This window comes from Tribolium castaneum, chromosome 3, assembly GCF_031307605.1.
Source record: "Tribolium castaneum strain GA2 chromosome 3, icTriCast1.1, whole genome shotgun sequence".
Lineage (NCBI taxonomy): Eukaryota > Metazoa > Arthropoda > Insecta > Coleoptera > Tenebrionidae > Tribolium > Tribolium castaneum.
The window spans coordinates 15,399,812-15,412,062 of record NC_087396.1 but is presented as its reverse complement, the minus strand read 5'-3'; the positions used below and the strand labels follow the sequence as shown (position 1 = coordinate 15,412,062).

The 12,251-nt window shown below is 36.7% G+C and overlaps 1 protein-coding gene across 1 annotated transcript; it reads left to right on the top strand.

The window, feature by feature from the left end:
- Positions 1–6,585: 6,585 nt before the first annotated feature.
- On the top strand, positions 6,586–7,557 carry LOC107399160 (uncharacterized). The gene has a single exon (XM_015984866.2). It carries the CDS (start codon positions 6,586–6,588, stop codon positions 7,555–7,557), a length of 972 nt encoding a protein of 323 aa, XP_015840352.2.
- Positions 7,558–12,251: the final 4,694 nt, after the last annotated feature.

The window sequence follows — 12,251 nt, the reverse complement described above, 5'->3', positions numbered from 1 at the left end:
TGAGTGACACATTTTAAATACAGTAACTATAAATAAAATAAACCACTCAAATAATTTATTGCCACGAAATTTTGCCTTTAATTTCAATGAATGAAAGTGGCTTGCTCAAAATTTAATGCAAATAAACATTTTTTTTGGTTTCATTTTTATTATTATTTTTTTTAATGCTACAAACGGTAGCCAACGTGGAAGCGATATGAAGGTAGGTGTATTTTATTGCTGTGTCGTATTTATTTATTTCAAAAAACCAATAATTTCATAAAACTTAATTGCAATTAAAATCTTTAAATGCGGTATTGAAAAGTGATATTTTGAGTGACACATTTTAAATACAGTAACTATAAATAAAATAAAAACTCAAATAATTTATTGCCACGTAGTTTTGCCTTTAATTTCAATGAATGAAAGTGGCTTGCTCAAAATTTAATGCAAATAAACATTTTTTTTGGTTTCATTTTTATTATTATTCTTTTTAATGCTACAAACGGTAGCCAACGTGGAAGCGATATGAAGGTAAGGGCATTTATTTACTGAGGTATTGAATTTGATTTGAATTTTAATTGCCACAAATTGAAACGTATTGTGTATTTTTTATTTTGTTTAATATTGACAAACGTTGCTTGTTGTAACTTTCATGCAAATAAAGATTTTTATTGGTGTTGTTTTAATTTTTTAAATGTCTTGCTACAAACAGTAGCCAACGCAGAAGCCATAAGAAGGTAGGTGCATTTTTTTGCGTTTTATCTTGTGATGTGTTGATTTAATAGCTTGTGTGCCATATATTATACCGTATTGTGTATTCTTTATTCTGTATAATATTTATTAAAGCCGCTTGTTGTAACTTTCCTACAAATTAATTTTTTTGTTGGTTGTGTTTTTAATTTATTTTTTAGGTTTTGCTACAAATGGTAGCAGATGCAGTATAAAGGTAAGAGCATTTATTTAACGCCAAGTGAAAAAGCTTTGATTTTTGTGTACTATTTTTTCATTTCACAAACCAATAATTCCTTTATTCCCTTCATTTGAAATAATCATTGTTTACCTCATCCTTATATCCATTTTTCCTGGCAAGAATGCTCTAAACCTCCACGTGGTTCTTGCCGGACAAATTAGTTATTGACTAATTTGACCAATTAGAGCAATCCTTAAATATAACATTGTTGACTGTTTTTTACAGCCGTAAAATTATGTCGCTTGTTGTAATTTTCATGCAAATAAAGATTTTTTATTGGTGTTGTTTTTAATTTTTTTTAATGCTACAAACGGTAGCCAACGTGGAAGCGATATGAAGGTAGGTGTATTTTCTTGCTGTGTCGTATTTATTTATTTCACAAACCAATAATTTCATAAAACTTAATTGCAATTAAAATCTCTAAATGCGGTATTGAAAAGTGATATTTTGAGTGACACATTTTAAATACAGTAACTATAAATAAAATAAACCACTCAAATAATTTATTGCCACGAAATTTTGCCTTTAATTTCAATGAATGAAAGTGGCTTGCTCAAAATTTAATGCAAATAAACATTTTTTTGGTTTCATTTTTATTATTATTTTTTTTTTGGTTTCATTTTTATTATTTTTTTTAATGCTACAAACGGTAGCCAACGTGGAAGCGATATGAAGGTAGGTGTATTTTATTGCTGTGTCGTATTTATTTATTTCAAAAAACCAATAATTTCATAAAACTTAATTGCAATTAAAATCTTTAAATGCGGTATTGAAAAGTGATATTTTGAGTGACACATTTTAAATACAGTAACTATAAATAAAATAAACCACTCAAATAATTTATTGCCACGAAATTTTGCCTTTAATTTCAATGAATGAAAGTGGCTTGCTCAAAATTTAATGTAAATATACATTTTTTTTTGGTTTCATTTTTATTATTATTTTTTTTTGGTTTCATTTTTATTATTATTTTTTTAATGCTACAAACGGTAGCCAACGTGGAAGCGATATGAAGGTAGGTGTATTTTATTGCTGTGTCGTATTTATTTATTTCAAAAAACCAATAATTTCATAAAACTTAATTGCAATTAAAATCTTTAAATGCGGTATTGAAAAGTGATATTTTGAGTGACACATTTTAAATACTGTAACTATAAATAAAATAAACCACTCAAATAATTTATTGCCACGAAATTTTGCCTTTAATTTCAATGAATGAAAGTGGCTTGCTCAAAATTTAATGCAAATAAACATTTTTTTTGGTTTCATTTTTATTATTATTTTTTTAATGCTACAAACGGTAGCCAACGTGGAAGCGATATGAAGGTAGGTGTATTTTATTGCTGTGTCGTATTTATTTATTTCAAAAAACCAATAATTTCATAAAACTTAATTGCAATTAAAATCTTTAAATGCGGTATTGAAAAGTGATATTTTGAGTGACACATTTTAAATACTGTAACTATAAATAAAATAAACCACTCAAATAATTTATTGCCACGAAATTTTGCCTTTAATTTCAATGAATGAAAGTGGCTTGCTCAAAATTTAATGCAAATAAACATTTTTTTTGGTTTCATTTTTATTATTATTTTTTTAATGCTACAAACGGTAGCCAACGTGGAAGCGATATGAAGGTAGGTGTATTTTATTGCTGTGTCGTATTTATTTATTTCACAAACCAATAATTTCATAAAACTTAATTGCAATTAAAATCTTTAAATGCGGTTTTGAAAAGTGATATTTTGAGTGACACATTTTAAATACAGTAACTATAAATAAAATAAACCACTCAAATAATTTATTGCCACGAAATTTTGCCTTTAATTTCAATGAATGAAAGTGGCTTGCTCAAAATTTAATGCAAATAAACATTTTTTTGGTTTCATTTTTATTATTATTTTTTTTTTGGTTTCATTTTTATTATTTTTTTTAATGCTACAAACGGTAGCCAACGTGGAAGCGATATGAAGGTAGGTGTATTTTATTGCTGTGTCGTATTTATTTATTTCAAAAAACCAATAATTTCATAAAACTTAATTGCAATTAAAATCTTTAAATGCGGTATTGAAAAGTGATATTTTGAGTGACACATTTTAAATACAGTAACTATAAATAAAATAAACCACTCAAATAATTTATTGCCACGAAATTTTGCCTATAATTTCAATGAATGGAAGTGGCTTGCTCAAAATTTAATGCAAATAAACATTTTTTTTATTTCATTTTTATTATTATTATTTTTTTTAATGCTACAAACGGTAGCCAACGTGGAAGCGATATGAAGGTAGGTGTATTTTATTGCTGTGTCGTATTTATTTATTTCACAAACCAATAATTTCATAAAACTTAATTGCAATTAAAATCTTTAAATGCGGTATTGAAAAGTGATATTTTGAGTGACACATTTTAAATACAGTAACTATAAATAAAATAAACCACTCAAATAATTTATTGCCACGAAATTTTGCCTTTAATTTCAATGAATGAAAGTGGCTTGCTCAAAATTTAATGCAAATAAACATTTTTTTTGGTTTCATTTTTATTATTATTTTTTTTAATGCTACAAACAGTAGCCAACGTAGAAGCGATATGAAGGTAGGTGTATTTTATTTCTGTGTCGTATTTATTTATTTCACAAACCAATAATTTCATAAAACTTAATTGCAATTAAAATCTTTAAATGCGGTATTGAAAAGTGATATTTTGAGTGACACATTTTAAATACAGTAACTATAAATAAAATAAACCACTCAAATAATTTATTGCCACGAAATTTTGCCTTTAATTTCAATGAATGAAAGTGGCTTGCTCAAAATTTAATGCAAATAAACATTTTTTTTTTGGTTTCATTTTTATTATTATTTTTTTTTGGTTTTATTTTTATTATTTTTTTTAAAGCTACAAACGGTAGCCAACGTGGAAGCAATATGAAGGTAGGTGTATTTTATTGCTGTGTCGTATTTATTTATTTCACAAACCAACAATTTCATAAAACTTAATTGCAATTAAAATCTTTAAATGCGGTATTGAAAAGTGATATTTTGAGTGACACATTTTAAATACAGTAACTATAAATAAAATAAACCACTCAAATAATTTATTGCCACGAAATTTTGCCTTTAATTTCAATGAATGAAAGTGGCTTGCTCAAAATTTAATGCAAATAAACATTTTTTTTGGTTTCATTTTTATTATTATTTTTTTTAATGCTACAAACAGTAGCCAACGCAAAAGCCATATGAAGGTAGGTGCATTTTTTGCGTTTTATCTTGTGATGTGTTGATTTAATAGCTTGTGTGCCATATATTATACCGTATTGTGTATTCTTTATTCTGTATAATATTTATTAAAGTCGCTTGTTGTAACTTTCCTACAAATTAATTTTTTTGTTGGTTGTGTTTTTAATTTATTTTTTAGGTTTTGCTACAAATGATAGCAGATGCAGTATAAAGGTAAGAGCATTTATTTAACACCAAGTGAAAAAGCTTTGATTTTTGTGTACTATTTTTTCATTTCACAAACCAATAATTCCTTTATTCCCTTCATTTTTCTTGGCAAGAATGCTCTAAACTTCCACGTGGTTTTTGCCGGACAAATTAGTTATTGACTAATTTGACCAATTAGAACAATCCTTAAATATAACATTGTTGATTGTTTTTTACAGCCGTAAAATTATGTCGCTTGTTGTAATTTTCATGCAAATAAAGATTTTTTATTGGTGTTGTTTTTAATTTTTTTTAATGCTACAAACGGTAGCCAACGTGGAAGCGATATGAAGATGGGTGTATTTTATTGCTGTGTCGTATATATTTATTTCAAAAAACCAATAATTTCATAAAACTTAATTGCAATTAAAATCTTTAAATGCGGTATTGAAAAGTGATATTTTGAGTGACACATTTTAAATACAGTAACTATAAATAAAATAAACCACTCAAATAATTTATTGCCACGAAATTTTGCCTTTAATTTCAATGAATGAAAGTGGCTTGCTCAAAATTTAATGCAAATAAACAATTTTTTTGGTTTCAGTTTTATTATTATTTTTTTAATGCTACAAACGGTAGCCAACGTGGAAGCGATATGAAGGTAGGTGTATTTTATTGCTGTGTCGTATTTATTTATTTCAAAAAACCAATAATTTCATAAAACTTAATTGCAATTAAAATCTTTAAATGCGGTATTGAAAAGTGATATTTTGAGTGACACATTTTAAATACAGTAACTATAAATAAAATAAACCACTCAAATAATTTATTGCCACGAAATTTTGCCTTTAATTTCAATGAATGAAAGTGGCTTGCTCAAAATTTAATGCAAATAAACATTTTTTTTGGTTTCATTTTTATTATTATTTTTTTTAATGCTACAAACGGTAGCCAACGTGGAAGCGATATGAAGGTAGGTGTATTTTATTGCTGTGTCGTATTTATTTATTTCAAAAAACCAATAATTTCATAAAACTTAATTGCAATTAAAATCTTTAAATGCGGTATTGAAAAGTGATATTTTGTGTGACACATTTTAAATACAGTAACTATAAATAAAATAAAACACTCAAATAATTTATTGCCACGTAATTTTGCCTTTAATTTCAATGAATGAAAGTGGCTTGCTCAAAATTTAATGCAAATAAACATTTTTTTTGGTTTCATTTTTATTATTATTTTTTTTAATGCTACAAACGGTAGCCAACGTGGGAGCGATATGGAGGTAGGTGTATTTTATTGCTGTGTCGTATTTATTTATTTCACAAACTAATAATTTCATAAAACTCAAATTTGTGAAATTTGTGACGTTTGTGAAATTTTTACTTGTCAGCCGCGCATCGGCACCACGTTTTTCTTCAATAATCTGAAATTTTAAATCCGCCAATAGAATTTCTTTTTCCCGTAAAACACTAGGGCCATCTATCCGCATCATCAGTAAAACCTAATTCAGTGAGGGCTCGATTTGGCTATATCAGTTCGGGATGCCTGGTTGTAATGTTTTTTGCTTTTCTAGAGCTTTTTGCCTCATCAAAGTTGGTGGCCTTGCGATATTTGAATTCAAAATGCTTTACAAATTAAAATTTGTAAAACTGTAAAACTAACTAACAAAACAAGAACAAGTTAATCTATTTCTAAATTCATATTCTAAAATCCTTTCGTTTTCTAAACTGAGGGTAGTTATTTATACTAAACTTAATATTAAAGAAAGCGATGAACTATCGATTCTCTTTAAATCATCAACAAACTATAGCAAATTATTAATCGCCCATTAAAGAACGAATTAATTACAACATTTTTTTGTTAATCGCTGACTATTTTATTGCGATAATAAAATTTTAAATTAATACCAAATCAAAATTATTTCATCTTTTTCATCGCACCATCTGTTAACTAGGTACTGTGAATTAAATGTGTGGCGCCCTCTGGGGAGGGGACGTCAGTTCTCAAGTCCCGCAAGAAACAAAACCGCGTGTCGCGTAATCAGCCTCCATTTGTTATTTTATATGGTTGTACGAATACCGTGTGTGAATAAAACCTTGTGTAAAAGAGAAACGTATTTTAAGTACCTCTTAAACCTCCATAACTGGTGACCCCGACGATAGTTCAAGAACACAAAACAAAAAGAAAAAACTGTGCAACATGGCGACCGTCGAAGAGCAAGCCGCGACTATTCAATTGCTACAACAGCAGTTAGCGGACGCCCAAAGACTTTTAACAGAGCGGGGAGCAAACGCAAATCCACCTGACGCCGCACAGGGTAATTCCCCAGCGTCAGGGACACCCAGGCCGGAAGTGGAGGAAATCAATAGCACCCCAAAACTGCCGCCATTTTGGCACAAAAATCCAAGCCTGTGGTTTGTGCAAGTAGAGGCCCATTTTCACGCCAGCCGGGTCAAAGCAGATCTAACCAAGTACTGTAACGTGGTCGCAGCGCTGGACTCTTACACCCTGCAGGCGATAGAGGACTTCCTGCGGAACCCGCCGCAAGCTGACAAGTACGAACGGCTGAAGGCCAAGCTCATAACGACGTTTACGGAGTCCCAGGAACAGCAGCTCCGCAAATTGTTAAAAGAAATTGAGCTGGGGGACAAAAAGCCATCACGCCTCCTTTGCGAGATGAGAGCGCTTGCCAGGGAGCAGGTGAGCAGCGAGGTGGTAAGGACGCTGTGGCTCCAAAGGCTGCCCCCACACATCCAGTTGGTCCTTTCCACTATGGACGGGATGGATGGAGAGAAATTGGCCTCCGTAGCAGACAAACTTACGGAAATTCCAATGGCGAATGTAATGGCGGTAGGCGCCGACGCCAGCGACGCCAACGGCATCTGCGCCGTGCGCACCCCTCACAGCGCATCCGCGCATCAAGCGGCAGCAACTTTAAACGCTGGCGCCACCAACGCGCTTGTGTCTCTACAAAAACAGGTAACTGAATTATCGGCCAAGCTCGACAAACTTTCTGCGACAAAATGGCGGCAGCGTAGCCGTTCTCAATCACGAAGCCGCAACCCTCTTCAACAGCAACAAAATGGCGACAATGTCTGTTTCTACCACAATAAATTTGGTGCTGAAGCCAGGAAATGTCGGCACCCTTGCAGTTTCCCGCAGGGAAACTAATTGCACCGTCCCCAATCGAGGCAATGGGCGACGGTCTCGAACACCGGACACATCGCCTCTTTATCACCGACCCGCCGTCAAACATTCGCTTCCTCATCGACACCGGCGCCGAGGTGTCAGTGCTGCCCAAATGTTTCGCTACAAACTCGGCAACACCAGGGGAAAACGTCCTATTCGCCGCCAACAACACCCCTATTCGAACATACGGCACCCGACGCCTGACCTTAAGTTTGGAGCTCCGCCGGGCTTTTAGATGGGAATTTGTAGTCGCCGGAATTGCCAAGCCAATCCTAGGGGCAGATTTCCTCAACTTCCACAACTTATTGCCAGATCTCCGGAACCGGAAGCTAGTGGACGCTACCACGCAGCTACACACACGTGGGGTCGTCGCCGCAGGACAAAGTGAGGTAATCACCACGGTGGCGAGAACAACCCCATACCACGAACTTCTGGCCGCTTACCCAGAAATTACCAGACCACATACCCCCAAGCCCAAAAGCCAGAGCACCGTGCGACACCACATTTTCACCCAGGGCCCCCCAGTGGCAGAAACCCCCCGGAGGTTATCGCCGGAGAAAATGAAAGTCGCGCGAGCAGAGTTCGAATTTATGAGCGAGCAAGGGTGGTGCCGACCTTCAAACAGCCCGTGGGCAAGCCCGCTTCACCTGGTGCCCAAGAAAGTTCCCGGACAGTGGCGTGCATGTGGTGATTACCGGAAACTCAACAGCATCACTGTCCCGGACAGATACCCAATCCCCCACGTACAAGACTTTGCATACAAATTGCAAGGAAAAAAAGTGTTTTCGACAATAGACCTAGTGCGTGCGTACCAACAAATCGCGGTCGCGGACGAGGACATTCCCAAAACCGCAGTGTGCACCCCATTCGGTCTGTTCGAATTTACAGTGATGTGCTTCGGTCTCCGAAACGCGGCTCAGACTTTTCAGCGTCATGTTAACGCAGTGCTCGGTGACCTGGACTTTTGCCACGCATACATCGACGATATTTTGATAGCCTCGGAGTCCCCGGAGGAACATAAACAGCACCTGAAGGAAGTATTCGAACGGCTGAGGCAGCATAACTTGGTGGTAAATCCTGCCAAGTGCGTGTTTGGTGTGGAGGAAGTGGAATACCTGGGCCACCGAATCACCCCCTCAGGCTGTCAACCACTGCCCAAAAAAGTTGAAGCCGTCACCAATTTCCCCAAACCTAATACGGTGAAGGAACTGCGGCAGTTTTTGGGTATGATAAATTTTTATAGACGTTTTGTGAAAAACGCGGCCCAAATACAAACCCCGTTACTCGAGTACCTCAAAAATGCCACCAAAAACGACAAGAGGAAAATCGAATGGACCCCGCAAGCAGAAGCTGCTTTCTCACTGTGCAAATTGGAGCTGGCAAACGCAGCCCTCCTCGCTCACCCAATGGAGGCTGGCGCGCTCACGTTGACAACAGATGCCTCGGACAACGCCGTAGGTGCCGTTCTCGAGCAGAAGACCGAAGGCACATGGCAGCCTCTGGGCTTCTTTTCAAAGAAGCTGAACCAAGCTCAGAGGAACTACAGCACGTACGACCGCAAGCTCCTCGCCATTTATGAAGCCATAAAACATTTCCGATACATGGTGGAAGGTCGACAGTTCGTGATCAGAACGGATCACAAACCTTTGATTTACGCTTTTCAGCAAAAACCGGATAAAGCGTCCCCGAGGCAGTTGAGGCACCTGGACTTCATCGGTCAATTTTCGACCGAAGTCGTGCACATCGCGGGGGAAAGTAACGCCGTCGCCGACGCGTTGTCACGTATCGACGAGATTGTAACCCCGACAGCCCTCTCGCCTGAGGAGTTGCAAGCAGAGCAAGAGACAGACCCCGAGCTGAAGGACTTGCTCAAGTCTACCACAACCTCACTGAGATTAAAAAAGTGTACGCCAGTGGGAACGACTGCATCATTTTACTGTGATACGTCGACCCAATTTGTCAGGCCTTACGTCCCTCTTCGCCTGAGAAAAGCAGCGTTCAAACTCTTCCACGAGCCCGCGCACTCAGGAGTTCGAGCTACCAGTCGGGCTATAAGACAAAAATTCGTTTGGCCTAGAATGGACGACGATGTGAAGAGATGGACCCGAGTTTGCATACCTTGTCAACGCAGCAAGGTAACAAAACACACCCGAACCGAGCTAAAAAAGTTCAACGTTACAGGGACTCGCTTTGAGCATGTACACATCGACATCGTGGGGCCTTTGCCCGAAGCAGAGGGACACCGATATTGCCTGACTATGACAGACAGGTTCACCCGTTGGCCCGAAGTCACCCCCATGCGCGACATGTCCGCCGAAACTGTCGCCCGAACTTTCTACTCCACGTGGATTGCACGATTCGGATGTCCTCTCCGAATAACCACCGATCAGGGCCGTCAGTTTGAGTCCCACCTCATGACAGCTGTGAGCAATCTTTTCGGCATAAAACGCTGCAGAACCACGGCCTACAGGCCCCAGTGCAACGGAATCATAGAGCGCTGGCACCGTACCATCAAAGCCGCCATCATGTGCCACGAAAACCCCAACTGGCTAACCATCTTACCGACAATTCTGCTAGGGCTAAGAACGGCGCTCAAACAAGATCTGCAATGTTCGCCTGCCGAGATGACATACGGCTCGCAGCTGAGAATCCCTGGCGAATTCTTCTTTAGCGCGCAGACCGACGACGGGTACGAAGACCCAGCAACATTCGTCGGACTACTAAAAGAGCACATGAGAAAGTTGCAGCCGGTACCCGCAACAGCCCACGACAAGCGAAAAGTGTTCGTGCACCAGGAGTTGCAGAGATGTAGCCATGTCTTCTTAAGGGAAGATGCCGTGAAACGACCCTTACAGCAGCCGTACACAGGCCCCTACGAAGTCCTTGAAAGGCGAGAAAATAACGTCAAAATTGACGTCAACGGCAAGGCAGTCCTAGTTCACCTGGATCGCCTCAAACCAGCATTCTTGGCACAGGACGTCGCTGAACCCCAACCTCCACAAACCGTCCCTTTTTCGGCCAGCCGCGCCTCCAGGGAGGATAAGAGATCGACCCGACCTCCGATTAGATTTCGCGACTACATTCCGCATTGACAGCGTCCATGCACCTAGTGTAATGTAGCCACTGGAGGGGGAGTGATGTGGCGCCCTCTGGGGAGGGGACGTCAGTTCTCAAGTCCCGCAAGAAACAAAACCGCGTGTCGCGTAATCAGCCTCCATTTGTTATTTTATATGGTTGTACGAATACCGTGTGTGAATAAAACCTTGTGTAAAAGAGAAACGTATTTTAAGTACCTCTTAAACCTCCATAAATGCAAGAAAAACTGTGGAAATTTGGTAATAATCAGTTGTGGGTGATTTGAAAAAAGTAAAGTGTATCTAATGTAAAGTTGTAGTAATGTGTGACGACGTAATTTTCATTTTTTTAATCGCCAGCGGTGTTTTCTGTAAATTCTTTTCAAAAATAAATTGTCAGGAGCTACGGTAATTGTATGTAACTCAATAGAACTTTTAAGACTGATTTGAAAGCATTGGCGTAGCAAGATAACAAAAGACTCCACTGCAAGATGTTTTAGGGCCTCCGATAAACTTTATAACAATCATGATAACCATATTTATCAGCAACGACAGGTAGTACATTGTATACCACCAGTATTTAATTTTATCTCACTACATTCGTCAAAATATACACTCAGCTTTGCTACTCGTAATTAAACTATCATTAGTTTTACTTCTAATCACATAATTTACTATTATTGGCGTGTGTAAAATTAAATTTATTTAAATTTTTAATTGTAGTTAGAAGTTTGTCAATAGTACAGATGGCAAGTAGTTGAAGATAAGTTAAAACTTAAGAATCATCAGTTTTAGACATACTATCTAAAACTTAAAAGTCAGTAAAATTTCAGTGCGAAAGCGTAAGTATTCTTATTAGCGATTATTAATGGTATTGTTGAAAAGCAGAGAAATACCTTCAGACTATTTTCGGATCAGATAGAAAAACAAGTAAGTAGATATTACTTTGTTTATCCTTGCGGTTAAAAGGGAGCTTTATCATTTCAAGTAGAACAAAGCACATTTAAATATAAAATTTACTACAGAAACAATAATTAAACAATCATTTAACTATTCTTTTTAAGCCACGTAGAATTATATAAAAAATGCCAGGATCTTCAGGGGCCCTTGAGCTAGGTATAGGGCCCTTATGTCTTGCATCACTTTGTCCTATGGTAGCTACGCCACTGCTTGAGATACTTATGTAATGAATTGTAAAGCGTTTTTTGAGATTCAGAAGTCTCATAAGGTAAAAAAAATGTTACGTTATGTGAAACAGAATGATGTATCCAAGTATACTTGAGGGTGTTGCTCTAATGAATGGTGGAATGGTGGATGTCATTTCTGTGGTTTCTCGGATTATTATATTAAAATGACTAAATAGAAGTCACATAGAAATCAACAATGAATTAAATTTTTCATTGAATTACCCCATACTATCCTTACGTAAAAATTATGTACGAGTACATAATTTTTTTTGTTTTTTGAATAACTAATAGATCATTATTGGAACATGATTTTACGGAAACAATTCGTTTTAGGATATGTTTTGCAGAAACGTTTCGTTGTAGGTAGATAGTGAAAAACTTGGTCATACTTTATTGAAAGAAAAAGGCAAGGAAA